We start from the raw sequence: 16,818 nt of genomic DNA on the forward strand, positions 1-16,818 counted from the left end.
TAAAGCCTGGAGAGAGAGGGAGGGGGGATTTAAAGGTGTAAACGAGTTAAATGACCAAATTGAGTTATATCAGGATGCCTTGCTCAGGTGTAAGAGCTTGTCAGTGCATGCCACTCATTCATGTTTTATTTATCTAATCCCATCCCAAACTATGTAATGACACTCTTTATGATTAGCACGACTGGGTCTGGCTTACACTACAGTATCTAGTGTGATTTATTTTAAGACCAGTATTTATCTACGAGTGAGCATAAGTGACAGTGGAGTTCTGGCTTTCATTTTAAAAGGCATAGACCTCAAACAGAGCCAGATACAACAATATGCCAGAACTGCTGTGGGGCCATGAAAGTAGGTTAGAAGGTCAGACATGTCTTTGAAATTTAGTCAGCTCTGATAATGTGTGATCATGTTATAAATCAAATCCCAGGCTTTTGTGACTTGAGTTGAAAAAAGTCAGAGTTGATCCACTGTTATAAGCATTTCTCACATGATTTCTGTTGCATTTCCCTCATAGCCACATGCTGAGTCTTGAACTATGTTCCTGTTGTCCTGTCTGTAGGTGGAATGATGTTTCCTTTATTTAACTGACATGATTAATTTTTAAACATGCAGCATTGGAGGCTTGCCAAGTGAGGAATAGGTCAAAGTTTTAAGGCAATAAAATACATCAAAACAATTCAAACCAAGCTGGAAGCAGGGCAAAATAGAAAAAGGCACATTAGGCTTGATGAAGCTACATACCTTCAGAAAAATCCTGTTGTTCTACTGAGGGTGTGAGTGACCAAAAATGTCAGCATACATAAATAACAAAAAAAATATAAAAGAATAAACAGTAATCTTTTCCAACGTTTTGAATTATTTTTTTAAATCAAGATCAGACCTGATCATAAATATCAAATATGAATTATGTATTTTTATTTGACCCTTTCAATTGCAGTTTTAATTTAAAAAAAGGATTGGTGTATTTTGTTTATTATTTTTCATATGCTACATGCAAACTGGATTTCCTTAACCACAGCCACAGCCTTCAATGTGTAAATGAAGAACAACTTTGATTTTTTTAAATGGAGGATGTCATAAAGAAATAGCAACAACAACAAAAAAATCACTTATTTTTTTGCAATAATTTTTTAATGAAGAAGAGCTCTTTCATATATTATATGCAAACTGAATTTCCTTGAAGGAAATTATCACAGCCTTGTTATTTATGAGCAACAACTTTGAATATAATCATGATTATTTTCTTTAGTTTTAAGATTTAAATAAATTGTTAAACGTACGGTATTTGTGGCCACAAATGGATAGAAATAGCAGCAGAAACATTTTTCATTTTTATAAATTAATTTTTTTGCAGTAATGTAATGATCAATATCAAACCTGATTATTGATATCAAATACTGTTTTTTTTTTTTTTTAGGAATTTACCTCCTTCAATACCAGTTTAAGGGTTAGCGAAAGGCTTTGTAATGTAAAAACACCCACAAAATATTAAGTATTTTCCATATACTACATGCAGATCAAATTTTCTTGAAGGATACTGTCGAAGTATTGATTATGTTAATGATGAGTGACAACTATTATTCCATTTTTTTTTTAAGATTTTAATAAGTTGTTAAAATAGTGCCCCTGCAGGAAACCAGGAAAAAGTATGCAATTTTCTCATTCCAAACATTGGAAAATGGCGGAAATTTGGTTAAAAAAAAAAAAAAACAACAACCTGTAAATTAGAAGCAGTGACTCCAGAATGAAAGCCTACGATAAAATGGATTTTCTTTACTGTGATTGCTGGGGGATCAAAGACTGTGTTTCAGATGGGTTTCAATTGGGCATTTTTAGTCACAAAGGTACTGAGTGTGTACAGAGCTCATTATTGACCCATTAAAGACATTAAAACTTCAAAATTCTAATGAAAAAATACTTACCCTCCCAAACTGTATGTTGTTAGCAGTGGACAGTCAAACTAATTAAAAAAAAAAAGAAAACAAAAATGACAATAAAAGCTGCAAAATGGCTTCAACACCCTCTACGGTCCTTACAAAGCAAAACACCTCTCATTGTCAGTCATGCAGTGTTACAAACCTTCAACTGTTGGAATCAGGTTCTGTAACGACTATGGAAGCATTCAGAAGGTTTTCACACTTTTTGATACTATGTAAAAGTGTATTTTATTGATCAATAGTATTGAAGGGGCCAAATCATTATATTTTTAACCCAAAGATCTCCAGGTGAGAGAATGCAGTCTAAATTGCACAAATACCTCATGGTTAAATGGTAAAACATGAGTTTGCATTTGAGTTTGGTCATTAGAAACAAGAAATTACCTGATATTGGGTGTCAAGGATTTTTGTTGCTGTTGTATCCAAACACATATTAATATGATCTGATGTATACCAGACTATTGGTCTGCATGGCTGACCTGTGGGGGGCTTTATTAAAGGCATGACTGGGTTGAGGGATTTCGTCACTGAGCACTTATCCTTTCAGTATAGCACTAGTTCCTATGATCTGTGACCACACTCTGTAAGCTGTAACAACAAATTTTCTCATGGGACTATTTAGTATTGTTTGTATCTTCATTTGAAATTATGGTATTTTGTCAATCCTACCAAGCTTTTGTCGCATGATAAAAGTCTCGAGGTCATAAAATTACTCTCAAATAAACATAAAATATCCCTAAAGTATATGTGAAGCCCCAGACAGATATTAAAATTGATGACTCATATTGAAGTCATGCCAGTAAGAGCAAAAAAAAAAAAAAAGACAATCGGCATAAAGGCTGATCATTTTTAACGGCAGAAAAGGCTGAAGGTGTTAGATGAAGTGACTGGCAGCCACAACAGTCTTCACTTTTTCATCACATTTAGTGATTTGTTTGCTTAATGAGGTTTAGTAGCTTTAAAAGACAAGCACTTAACATTTATTCTGAGTCAGAACTAGATCATTAAATCCCCAAGGCCTCAATGTGGCTATTTAATGGTATGGCTAAAATTAAGATAATTAAAAATGCATCCGTTTTTATTGTTTGGCAACTCATGATCCTCAGAATAACTCTGTATGTACATAAACATAGGAGCATAAAGGGAACAAATCAATTGGAAAAAAAAACAACAGAAAAAACACAGAATTCCTGTGCTAAACCAGGCATACAAGTGGACAGAAGCACCTTAAAGGAAGTGGTGGGAAAAAAAAACAAGATGGGGAATTTAACTTTTCATTAAACTCATAGTGAGAAAGTGCAGCTTTATTCCTCAAAACATCTATTAAAAGCCAGCTCAGCATGTCTTTGACATATAACACTGTCTGTGGTCGTCGTTACATCATGTGATAAACATAATCTTCTTTCAGTTCTTCAGTCATGTAAAACTTTTCCTCAAATTTAGAAATGCATGAATACAGTGGGGTAAAAGTCAGAACAAGACAGAAAAAGGGAGAGCAGTGAAAGCGAGAGGAGGTGAGATTAAAATGTTAGTGGGTGTTTGGCAGGAAGCCATGAAAAACGTCCCACATTCAGCACACCAGCAGAGCCTCTGACCTTTACTCTGCAAAGTTCAGCATGTGGGCTGGTTTAAGAATAGCTGCTTGAGTTTATCCCTGTTCATTTCAGTGGTTTTGGTAAAATCTCTTTGCAAGATAAAATTAAACTTTACCAGTGGGGGAAACCCTGAAATTGAGTGTTATAAGAGTATGACTATAAAGCTCAAATCTGTGATTATGGGGCAGCAAGTAAAGTTAAAAAAGACCAACATAAAGAAGAATTTTAAAATTAATAATGTTCCTGCTATCATAAAACTTGTAATGAAGGAACTTGGGACTAAGGAAGAACATGTTTATTGGGCAATTACCCTGGGCTTTGTGCTCAACAGGGCCTCAAATGTGAGGTATATATTTAAAGTTACAGTGATTCAGACCTAAATTTGAATGTCAAGAAGGGGGCAAGATAGAATGAAATACCATCAAAATAGACTTTAATTATGGAAAAGAAGACATCAGCTCCAGGAGATCACCCTGGACCCCAAGAGTAAGATTTAAGCCCTTCAGAATGTCCCATTATTTCTTCATATCAAGCAAATTGCCTGTCTCGGGACAAAACGGCTTTATCTCCAAAATTACCACTTTTCAGGGAATAAAAAAAGATTATTTTTTCAAGACAGTCTGGCTTCAGACCATACATCTCATCAGAGTTGTGTGGCAGTGAAAGTCATGCAAAAACTGCACTTTGCAAGTTCTGGAATAAACAGGAAATTGGAGACGATCTGGGCCTTTGCTGACGGGTCAGATGCAGTGATGCCACTTTGCCTGAAATTGACTGATATCTCCTAGTAAGTTGAGAAAAATAATACTGGTTATTCGTAACCTCAGGGCTTCGAGCTAAGTGAGGGAAAGTTACAGAGTGAAGACGGCATAGACCACAGAACCACAATCATGCACAGTAGGTTATGTATTTAGGAAGGTTCACAGGCAGGCACTGCAGGAAGGAAGTGTTACAGCTCTGTGACACACTAAGAAAACCAGTTATCAGGTTTACCAACACAAGTAGGACTATTTGTTTACTTTGAAATATTTTTATTTGTTCATGTTTAAATGGTTTAAGTTTGGCTGAAGGACAGCTGGTAGGAAGACTTGAGGAGGTCTATCACACAAGTGGTGTAGGTTCCTCATAAGAGAAATGAAGTTAAAACATTTTCATTTTGTGAAAAGTCTGATATAAAGATGCCACAAAACATCTTTCCTTGCATAAGTCTTCATGATAAGAACTTGGGTTTTACTGTGTAGTGATGATTAAACCTACTGTATTATTTATCCAACTCTGCTAGGTAAATACTGGACTCTAGTTGTATCTAATGTAAAATTAAGCATCTTAATCCGTAGAAATTTATTCCAAAATGTTTTAATTTTGGAATTGATAAAGTTTACAAGGATGTATTCAGCTACAGCTCTATAAACCTGCAAAGGAAATAGCATGGCTGTGAGCTAGTGGCTAATATACACATAACATACTCACAGTTAGCATGTTTGAATTTATTAAATATTTTTGGGTGCATAAGTGCGCTCATTCTGAGAAGTACACTCAACTCTTGGACAGTTTTGAGTATACTATATTTAAGTGTGGAACAACAGACACTTCCCATCCTCAAGGATAGTGGTGACTTAGCAAATATTGTAATCTTAACATGCTAGCGCACTAGCTAACGTTAGCTAGCTAATGTGCTATTATCAACAGCAGCAGATTTCCATCAAGATAAAGGCACATGAGGCAGAAAAAGTTTGTTTTCCTTGAGCGAATAATGTTAACATAAAAATAAGCCACATGAATGTAATGGTGAGTTAAAATAGCTGTCAAATTTCAGCGATGATCGCCTAATGTCTGTTTTCTTCTACTTTGTTGTTAGCAAGTTTTAAACAGAGGTGCAGGGTGCAAAACGCCAGCGCACAATTTTGGACATTATCAACTAAGTGTGACTAAGTGCTCTCTACATTTAAGTGTGCTGTAATACAGTATGAAAACACTAGTATAATGTAATTTGGGACTTGCTAAGTTACTAACGTAGCTATGTCCCATTTTAGGGACTTCAGTAGGGGACTGCGGTTGGGAGTGAGAACCCGTAAGATGTAATGCAAATCTTATGGATACTCTGATGTTGCTGAGGTCATGAGCAGTAGACAAAAGGTTTGCTGTGGGTCCTGGAACATTATTTTTTTGTCACAGAAAGCTGGTGTTCACTATAATGGATTAAACAAATGACTTGAAAAACAGGATTTTAACTGCCTGGGAAATCACTCGACTTTGTTGAGACACACCCTCAAGGACATGCATTTGGCATGCCTGGATGAGATGACACATCTGCTCCATACTCCTCAATCAAAGTGAGCTCTTTTTTAATGATAAAATACTTCTGTGTGATCATATTAAACGAGTATTCATGTTTGAATATGTCTGTCTCACTGCCATACACACTGGCATGTGAGACAGACACATAGCCGTTACACAGCTTTTAGGAGAAAACACCCCTTTCCATGCAGATTAGCCTTATTGCATTAAGCATCTTATGACGAGGATGGTAAAAGCACAGTAATGGTCAGAAATCAGGGCTCTGAGCTTCATGTTTTGGAGGGTACATTTTAAGAGTCCTTCAGATTCATGCTACAAATGTGCTCTGCTTGCTCGGTCTGATAACAAGTCTATCCTTATGGCCTAAAATATTGCGCACCAAACCAAACAAACTGGTGGACTCTCTTAAAATGGAGCAATGCAACTTTAAAGGTAAGATAATGTTTTCAACTAAATCGACTGACTACCAACACTAATGTTGGAAAAAATAACGTGGGTCTTGAAATTTCATCTTATCTTTAAAATAAACAAGTTTTGTTTTATGATGCTATGTAAGCTAGTTCCACAGCAGCTGTTGAAGTAGCAAAGAAGCAGGTAGAGGCGGGTAATCTGATGGCACAAATGGGAAACCCTAAAGGACCAGATGGTCCCATTTCAGTGCAGCTGGATGGTCTCCCTGAATTGGGACACTGCTTATATCTGCACCTGTACCTGGACACAAGAACACTCAGAGTAGGAGAAGATTAAGGACTAACTCCTAGTTAATTAGCAACTGTACCTTTTAGCCTAATAATGCCAATTTGTTGTAAACCATGATCAGAGTGACCATATGATCATCATTTCAAATGGTAAAATTGGATAACTCTGCTGAAAATGCTGAATTTGGTTCAGCATCAATTTGACTGCCAGCTTTTATGTGCACTGCACTGGAACTCTTTTTTGCAAAAGTAGTTGATATTCTGTTGGCATGGCCATTCTGGTGTTCTAGTGGTAGTGTACCTTTAAAACTTAACATTTTGATAATTATTATTTCTGATTTTCAGTAGCTTTTGCACTGACATGGAATCTTATCTCAGAGAGTGTGTTCTTTGAGTGTAAACCCTCCGGTTGATATACGTTTATCACAGTTTGGACAAACGGGCTCGTCTCGCTCCACTTAGATGTCATGAAATCAGGTCAAAGGAGACACTGACACTTTGTTGTCCAGCAGATCCTGGGAACCAGGCAGAGGTTCTGACCCACTGAGCCATCCCTCCATCTGTCCAGTCCTTTATGCTGCTTTTTCATCCATCTTCAAACGCTGGCAGGATGGTCAATAGCTGCAGCGTCCTCACTCGCAGCACAGGCCCGCTCTCAGTGCTGCACTGGACTTCAAATTTGCATGTTGCTTTTATTCCATCCCCCGCCCTCTTTCCCTTCCTCTATGGGTGTCTAAAAAAACTCCTGGCACCAGTTCATTTTCCTACTCTATCCTCCATACCAGTCATCAGTGCCTCCCATCAACATTCCTCCATTTTTGCATCTAGCATGGTGGTCAGTTTGTGTCTGTATGCTCTCTCTGGCTCAGATCCACTTCACTCTTCACTGAAGAGGACTGAAGCACTGGGACTGGAGCCAGCTGGCCTGGACTCACTGTAGCCAAGGCACAATAGTAAAGGCAGGCTATGCAGAGGAGGTTAATGCAGTCCTGATCATGTGTTGTCAGCTCCATTGTCCTTCTCTCTGTCTGTATGCCTTAGACATACTGAGCGTGCTCAGAGGGGGATTCAAGGGAAAGAGAGGGTTCTCGTAACGTTTGCTTACGAGACTGTAACCTCATGTCAATATTTGCTCAATTAGTTAATCTTTGAACTTTGTGTTGTAAGTCCCAGAGTCGACACATAAGGAGGACTGAGATTTATAAGGACAGCTTTGGGGAATTTATGCACTGATAAGTCTCTCCATCAATGACAGATTTATCAGGCCAAAAGACACACACGAAATTCAGCAACCATTGTGAAAATCTGATCCCTGGAAAGAGAAATGGTCCCACTGCTTATTTTTTTCCCTTTTTAATTTTTTTGTATGTCTCCCTAAGCCATGTCTGCATACCACATTTCATAAATCTCAGTGATACTGGCTTCCTTTCAAATCAAATTCACAGTGTCTATTTCTAAAACTTAAATCAACGCTGCATGTTTCCTGAATTTTAGGTTGGGCCAATTTCACTGCAATTTGGTGCATGTCGAATGCACCAAACGTAAACGTCCCCTAAAGTAAAATAAAGCTTTTAAAAGTTTGTTTCTGTTAATTGGAGGACAGAACTTGATCATTTCTGATGCTTTTTAGGTGACCGTGGTATTTCATCACTGGGTGGCTTTCATGACAGCATCAGGCAGATTTGTGGCTTAAGTTCAAATGTTTGATTTTGTTGCTGTCCATGTGGACTGTTTTTTTCCTGAAAGACCCAAACATGCTTTAGCTTCATCTGTAGTTTGATCTGTATTATTGACCAGTTATCTTCAAATCACAACATGTCCCATATTGAAAATCCCTGAGTAGAGTTTACATTTTTCAATAAGATCTGTAGATAGAAATGAAAAGTTCTCTAAATTGAAGCTTAGAATACACTTTGAAACATACCTACGTTACTTGTTCAGTTTTGTCTTCTATCCTCATCTCATTAATATTACTGTATCTCATCTGAGTGATGACTGCTTAGCAGCTTTGAGAAAAAAACCTGACCTTACCGACCCTGCCGTCAGTGAATGAGAGGAGGAAGTTCAAATGGGAGAGCAGTGGGAAATAAAAACAGAGAATCATTGAAGAAAGCGGTTGATGCCGGGCCAAGACCCTGACAGCTGTGTGCTGAAGGACGCTCTGGCCTCTGCCTGTTTGTGAACACAGAGAAGCTGTGGATGTAGGACAGAGGAAGCAGCCGTCTCAGGGTGAAAGAAAATGGTGGTGACCTTCATATACAAAACGTGACCTGGATACAGAGAATTTCTCTGACCCCAGCAACAGGGAGTTTCAGCCCATTTTGAAGACAAGGATGTTGCTTTTAGAAGATGGCGACAGTGAATGGGCTTTGTTCGACTCTACATACAGTCAGGGCCATGGCTTAATTTCTTAATTCAAACAACAAATCAAGCTTAATATCTGGTCAGTGAAACAGCTGCTACCTACACAGGACTTTATTTTAAACAGTCAAAGCAGCTAATGTGATGTTTAGTCATTGTGGACCACCTTTTTGAATCCTGCAATTTGCCAGTTGCCTGTCACCATATTTGTTTGCTTGAGACAGTTTTGGACTGCTTATTATTTTCTGAATTCTCATTATTTCTTACCTTGTATATTCAGGAGAACCTAGAACATTTACTTGCACAGGCAGTGCTAAATGAGTAGTAATACTGTAGCCTTTAACAGCGAGAGAGAAGTGTGCAAGTAATGACATGTTACTGGAATAATGACAGCCATATTGAGTACTCAAGTTCTTGTTCCACTCTCTAGAGTGCAGCAGATGTTCAGGAAAATTCTCTGTGAGGAAAATTGACTGAAAATGAGAGGGTGAGCAGAGTGATGATGGCCTGTGTCCACAGACAGGGCTTTGAGCACTGGCAGCAATCACAACCTTTCAGAGCACTTTACTGTTGCTACATTTTGAAAGTTGTAGTGTCCATAGCAATGTTTTTCAATAGCTTTGAATAGTCTGAAACTATTGCACCAGGTATGAAACCGGACCTGACCAATCCATGTTATTGGAGGAGAGCAAGGCACTAGCTACAGGCAGAGTTTGGTTGTACTGGAAGCCAATAGCAATGGTTGCTGTCAGTGTAGCATTTAGCTTGGATGTATCTTTATTAAATAAAGAGCAAATAACAGCACTGAAAGCTTCACATGAAGGAAAAGATGTTTTTTACTCTTCTCCTGACCTGCTTTGGCATGAATTTTAGATACTTAAAGCTGGGGTTGATCTGTACTTGAATGGCAGCTGTCACTGTAGCTTGGATGTAGCTCCAGCTACCATTTTAAGAGAACCCTGACACTTTTTTTGATTAAAAAACAAGCAGGGAGCCACACTGAAAGCTTATCTTGGCAGAGAAGATGTTTATGCCCTTCTCCCGACTATCCTCTGCATGAATTTATCCACCAACACGCTCAACTGTTCATAAACCATGGCAACACCTTGTGCTCAGGTTACTGTCAGAGCTGTGCATGTATAGCCTACTACTTCATTTTATCTTGCCGCTGTAAAGAATGCGACAGAAGGATCATCCAGTCACCTTCCGAGAATTTTTCAAAAGTCCTGCCCTTCCAAAACACTTTGTTTGTGACGTTTCCCAGATGAATGTGATAAATGAAAAAAAATTATGCAGAGTCAGGTTATCCTGACAAAGGAAGCAGATGTAGACCTGGAAATGTTCCACTAGAAAAGAAGAGTTAGGTTAGTTTCTCTTCCACAACTATCAGAAATCCCATCCTTTCTTAATTTGTCCAGTGAGGAAGAAGAGACACTGACCGGTTCAGCACTGTTCTAAAATTTGAACCTTTCCAACTGAGAGCACAGTGACAAGGGTGCTGAACTAAAAACTACTAACTAACAGTGCTGGTGGTGGACACAGGCCCTGCGTCACACTATCACTGAGCCACAGCTGGGACTTTTCCATTACACTGGGGTGCTTGGCTCTACTTGGTTTGACTCGGCATAGAGTGCTGTTTTGAGCCATTGACATTCTATAGCTGTGCTTCAGTAGCATTGTTTTTGGCTGTTGTTGTTGGCCATCGTTTCTACTTCAAAGTTTTTCCTTCTTCTGTTGGTAGTCCAGCTGGTTTTTTAAAGTTTGGTGCAGCTGTTGCTACTAAAACACGTCTGCAAGGCATCCCTGAATGATGAACTGTTGTGATATCACTACAGCAGAGTGGGTATACTTGGCATTCTGGGCACGGCTCGGCATAGCATGGCTCATCCAAACTGGTGATGGAAAAGTAAATCAGCACGGCTTGGTTTGGATTGGTGCAGCCAAAAGTCATAGTGGAAAAGCTCCAAGTGTCATCCTCATGGATTGTTTTTTGCTGGTATGATTGTATGCTGTCTGCTTATATTGATATTATAGATTAGTCAAATTAGAGCTAACATAGCTAAAAGAGCAGAACGCTGTCCCTATAGCATTGCTGTTACTTTGTCAGTTCTATGCCCTTTGTTTAGCAACCGTCTCTACTCAATTCCATCTAAGGGAGAGAGTCCTGCTGTGAAGTTCAGAAATTTATGAAGAGGCTTTAGACTTCTTTCAGGAGTCAGCTGAGTCGCCTCCTGCTGGCCATTACAGCCATTAAATTGTTGAACTTGCTTTTTTTCCCAGTCTATCTATGGTTGTTGTGTTTAGGTGTGAAAATGTCAGAAATTTAAAATGCAGTACTTAACTCAGAGGAGACAATTTAAAATTCTCAAAATATACAATTTATTCAAAATATGTTAATGCAACCATCAATATATTCCAGTAATTACAAAATCAGTAGTTTTTTGTCTTTTTATCCTTATCCTTATAGACAACAAGGCCTGCAGACAAACAAAAGCAATGATCAGTAAATAACATGAGAACACAGATACTTTTCAACAGGTGACCATCCCTTTACGGCTAATACTGACCAGGAAAGAGTTAAGAATTACAACCCAATGTGATTAAAATAACAAGAAGGCAAAGTCGGGATTTAAGTTGAGTCAGGATAGACATGAACTTTTGTCACTTCAGCTGAATTTTAGCTGTAAAAACAAAATGATATCACTCATTTCTTTAGAAGTTTTAGAATAGAGAAGGAAGCCGAAAAAGAGAAGTAGAAATCTTGACTGTGACTTAATTTGTAGTTCCTCAAAAGTGACGGCACAGAAAAAATGAACCACTCATACTAGTCATGGCAACAGAAGGAGAAGGGTTTTTTTTTGTTCATGACACCTGGATGCTTCGACTTTAAAGATTTCAGACTGCTGGAATACTTAAAGGGTTAATTCCCCCTATAAAAACCTGTGAACACTGTTCATGTTGTGGGTGATTTTCCTCTAACTTCCTCCACAAACAACACACACAAACATGTGAATGCAGCATGGGAACAGATAAAGGAATACTGATACAAAAATATTTACAAACGCACCTGTACAAATATCTGACACTGTACAGCTAGGGATAAAGTGGGAGTTGCATTGTGGTAATAACATTAAAAGAAATTAGACAGATTGGGAAAGAAAGCCTTTCCTATAAGGCTTTGAATGTCACTAAAAGTTCTTTCAGAAATCATGGAAGACTCTTTGGCACTCACAAGGAGATTTAAGAGCAAAAAGGATACAGGAATATTTTAGGGTAAAAAGTATTTCCTTTCTTGCTGAGGGTTAGATGAGGAGACTGATACCACTCATATGTAAGTAAAAATGAAGGCTGGTAGGCCTCATGTTGCAGGTAATAGCAGAGAAAACCAGTGGAGTAGCCTAATTATTAACATGACTTATGGTTGTTTTTTTCATTAAGACAGCTGGTGTTTGGATATGGGATAGATCTGTTGTTAATACTAGTAATCCACTGTTTTTTCCATCATGTATGTCAGAAAAAAGGTCTAATACCATGTTATGTCTAGTTACCACTGTTTTGATGTGTACTAACATCTTACAGCAGGTTATGTGCCAGATGGGTTGCCAGACAACTAGTGCAGAATCCAGGAAGTCAGTGTATCAAAGCACCCACAACTGAACACTCCAGTGATGATCGGCAGACTTTGGCTGTGTTATAACCCTAACCTCCTTACCCCGTTGAATGCCAGAAACAGATTTAGTGTGCTTCATACAGAGGTCAAGAGCCTAAAACACCAAGCTGTCCAGTTTAATGAAGTAGCATTTTACAGTTAGCAATCCAGCATGATTTAAAAGCTGTTCAGAGACCGTCATCTAGTCAGCAAAAACTTACATTACAGTCAATAAGCTCCACAAAAATTGAGAAAAAGTCCTTCTATCCTTTAAAGTCAGAATAAAACTGGACTTATGAAACACAAATGAACATGTTAGTCCATCTGTTATAGGTTCTTTGCAGATAAAGTCATGCAGAAACTCAAGATGAGGTGCAAGTAGTGATTTCTACATAGAGAACGCTGCCTACAAGATCATGTTTTGGGGCGCAGGTGGCTGAGTGGTTTAAGGTGCGCCCCGGCCTGTGGCACTGTCCAGCATGTCACTCCACAACTCTGTCATCCCTGTTTTCGATTCTATCCACTGTCCTCCACTGTCATTAAAGGCATAAAAGGCCCCCAAAAGAAAAATCTAAAAAAGGTAATGTACTGTATACGACTATGCCAAGCGTTCAAAACGCAAAGATAGCAATGTTTTTACCTGCTTTTGGGTTTTAAGCTATTTTCATGCTGTAAGTAGTAAAATATTCAGCCAAAATTAAAAAAAAAAATTTAAAAAACCTAAGAAAAACTCAGCAGCATGCACCAATTAAACAAGCCGCTTTCTAAATGAGCGGTGTCACATAGCAGTCTAGTTTTGTTCAGTGCAGTTTTGTCACAGTTTAGGCAGTAAATTTGTCAAACTGTGTTTTCACAGCTGATGTCCACCCGCTCGTCTCGCTCATTGTGGAGAGAAATCTGTCTCTTTTGATCATTTGGTTCAGCTCAGTAGAGCTGGTTGCAAACCACTCATCATTTTTTAACCGTTCGGCTTTTTATATGTGGATTAGATGACAAAAAAGGAGTAGAGAAAACTTTCTATGTTGAAGGGGCTCAGCTTAGCCTCTGAGCTCAGTAGAAGCCTCTTAAAGACTCTCTTGTCTCCCTGGCTAGTCCACACTTCACACTATAAGGTCTGCAGGTTTGAGTAATTTGTGATACTGATTATCTCCAGCCCAGCCACATTTGTTAAATTGTGGGAAAAATCACTTTTCTCTAAAGTGTAAGGATTGTACCCCATGTACGTATGTAGAAATCTTCTGTTGATTATTGCAGTGTTTGGGTCGATTCCCATTCATTCCTCCATTTCCTGACCCCCATCTGGCATTCAAGCATCAGGATCACTAAGCAACAAAAGTCTATTGTACTAAGAATTTCTCAGGTAGACAAGACTAACTTAATAGCTCAACTTGATGATTTAACTAACATATAAGCCATAGTTTTAGTCAACCAATTAAACACGACATGTTACACTCTTGAGGCGATGCTAGGCTAAGTAGCTGCTGGCTTTAGTCAAATATTAAGCATACAAATTAGAGAGTGGTGTCAATAATCTACAATAACACTCAGCAATGAAGGAAATAAGCATATTTCCCCAAATCTCCAAAATTCCTCTTATTGACCCTTTGTTAGCTCTCTGATTGGTCTGCTTACCTACCAACCCGGCTAGGCAAATGCTGGCCCAGACCAAGTCTTCTCAGAGCATCAGGGTGAAATTGTGTCCTTAGTTTTGACCACACTGCCAAATTCAACCCACTGACAATCACTAGGAATACTCTGATATGCTTGAAGGTAAGAGGAGATATTTTTAATACTAGTATGTGATATTCTGCTAATGTTAAGCGGTTAACAATCATTTTTCTAGTAACATTAGCATAATGAAATACTAATATTTCTATTCTGTAACATTAGCGACCTAGTACACAGGTCTAGTAAGGCAGATCAGAATGAATATCACATCTTGTTTATCTCTTGTTGATAAATATACACTTGGTTAAAATGCCTGTGGTAATCCAGCTCATGTTAGCTGACATATTTAGCCTCAGACATCGGTAATATTATAAATGATTTGAATTAAATCCATGAAATATAAATAAGTCAAATTGGGAAGTAATTTCAATTATTTCCAATATGAAGGAACCAGCAAAAGTTTGTCTAACTTGGCAACAGTAAGGGTCATTAAGGGTCAGTTGAGCAGATAAACGTATTCTTGGTCTTTGTTTTGGTTATGGGACGTCTAAAAGGTATTTCCTGTTGAACTCAAGATGCATTCAGGGACACCTGACTCAATTGTACATACAAAAACCACGTTTGGATTAATGTTTAAAAAAACTGAGGCAAGCATAGAGTCTCATACTATACTTACAGTTCATTACATAGCATTTACAATTTCTGTTAAAGAAACAAAATACAGTGACAGGAAGAAGAGAGAGCCACACAATGGCCAACAAAAAAAAAAACAAAAAAACAAAAAACATACATAAACAAATAACACTGTTATTTGTAGTGACACAGATCTGAATCCATCCCATCAGGATGGCTGGTTTGTGTGATTTAATAACATGTACATTATGCAGACAGTTACCTTTGCTTTACTTCATGTGGTTGCTTCTCGCTGTCAGAAGGTGCTTCGCTGGAAATCTCCCCAGCTCTTCTTATAATGCATTCACACTCTCCACACACCATCCAAATAATAAATACACTCAACTTCAGGAACCATTATATGTTTTTTTACACAATACGATAATTTCATAAATAAAGAAATGATCATTTTTAACAATGTTTGCTTAAATTGTCTTAAAAAGTGGGTGATGCATAACATGACCTGTCAGTTCAGCTTTGATACCAGAGGACGGTGAGGTGAAATATCATACTACAAACTACTTTAATCTTTGCTGCTTTCTCCCGCTGTACAAATACTCTTCTTGAATATTTTAACACTGTTTATGGCGTTCCTTCCCTTTGCTTATGCAGGCAGCATTTTAAAGAGATGTCGCTGATCTCCTGCCGCTATGTTTCACTGCTGCTGAGATAACGGATAAAAAAATATCTGGACCCTTCTGGGATTTAAAATAATGATAATATGGCTAAAAAGCAGATCAGTGTGGTTTGACAACAGAAGTTTATCCTGTGGATAATCTTGTCCATTTTTGGGGTAATAATCCTCCTGTTTCAGATGGATGAACATGCTTCTTGTACCTTAAGACTTCTGCTTTCCTTACCCATGATTTTTGCTCTTTATGGGTAAAAAGTTTTAAAAAAACTGTCCACACCTTGATTCTTAAAGGTGCACTCAGACAGCAGAGTAGCTTCTTGCATTTATTCTATCCATTTGGCATTTCTTACAGGGACTCCTTATAAAAAAGGAAATTATAATCCAAGGAATGTCTGAAAGGAAAAGTGGCACCGCTCCTTTTCTTTCCTCCTCTCTGCTACACTTAAAACAAGCCTGCGTTTAGGGTGGAAGTCAGATAACAGGGAGGTGGGACAATACGATCGTAGGCTTCTAGTGACAGGAGACATTTGAAGGAGGAAACGAAAAGGATGTTTAAAGATAGGAACACTCCTCTCCTTCCTTCCCCCTTGCTGCAGCTTCCTTCCTCTCTGTGCAAACACTTCCTGTTCCTTCAACAGTCACATGACTGGGTCGCTACGACACGCAGCAGCAGGTTCTCGTCTTGGGCGGCTCCTCCTCCATGGGCTGTTTCAGTTTGAGCAGGGGTGGGTCGCCGCTGGCCGGCGTGTAGTAAACCGCGCTGCCATTGGAGGAAACCAAGGGCATACGGGGGTCATCTGAGTTGATTTTGGCATCAGAGAAAGAGTCCGTGGAGCCGTTGCCTAGGTGGCCATTGAACAAAGGGTGATTCAACAGTTTGGCAGCGGCCCTCTGCTTCTTGAGCTCCGACAGAGTCTGAGCACGCTCCTTTGGCCAGGCTTCCTCCTGGGCGGGTTGAGTGGAGACGACGCTGGACTTATCGGATAATGGCGTGTTGCCATTGGACGGCTGCTGCGGTGGCATGGACGCCGTCGTGGAAATGAGGCCATTCTGTTTGCCATTGCCATCTTTGAGGATGGTGGGTAGTTTGGGCTTGTCGGGGAGCTCCACAGCTACAGGTGACTTGACCTGCTGGACATGGATAGAGAAGACTTTAGTCCCTGTTAAAGGGTTCTCTTCAGGGTGATTAAATAACCAGAGGATCATCTCTGTACGGATCAGATTTCTTTATCTGGTGATAAAACTATGAAAATAGAAACTAATGAAATGTAAAACTTTTCTTTGCAGCTGTCAGGGAGAATCATTT

The 16,818-nt window shown here is 38.8% G+C and overlaps 1 protein-coding gene and 1 long non-coding RNA gene across 8 annotated transcripts in view; one reads left to right on the top strand and one right to left on the bottom strand.

Moving 5' to 3' along the window:
* LOC121504970 overlaps positions 1 to 16,818 on the top strand; it is a 100,254-nt gene that overhangs the window by 77,881 nt on the left and 5,555 nt on the right. The gene's annotated exons all lie outside the window — the stretch shown is intronic.
* The window catches only part of ppp1r16b (protein phosphatase 1, regulatory subunit 16B), a 172,435-nt gene continuing 166,861 nt past the window's right edge, over positions 11,245 to 16,818 (bottom strand). For 3 of the 5 annotated variants that reach the window (XM_041780054.1, XM_041780029.1, XM_041780037.1), the window contains exon 11: positions 11,245 to 16,643. In XM_041780054.1, the coding sequence (XP_041635988.1) occupies positions 16,167 to 16,643 (477 nt within the window). In that variant the 3' untranslated portion in view covers positions 11,245 to 16,166. The remainder of the gene's footprint in view (positions 16,644 to 16,818) is intronic. The other 2 variants (XM_041780060.1, XM_041780045.1) reach the window with 1 other exon arrangement.

The sequence above is a fragment of the Cheilinus undulatus genome, linkage group 3 (genome assembly GCF_018320785.1).
Source record: "Cheilinus undulatus linkage group 3, ASM1832078v1, whole genome shotgun sequence".
NCBI classification, from domain to species: Eukaryota; Metazoa; Chordata; class Actinopteri; order Labriformes; family Labridae; genus Cheilinus; species Cheilinus undulatus.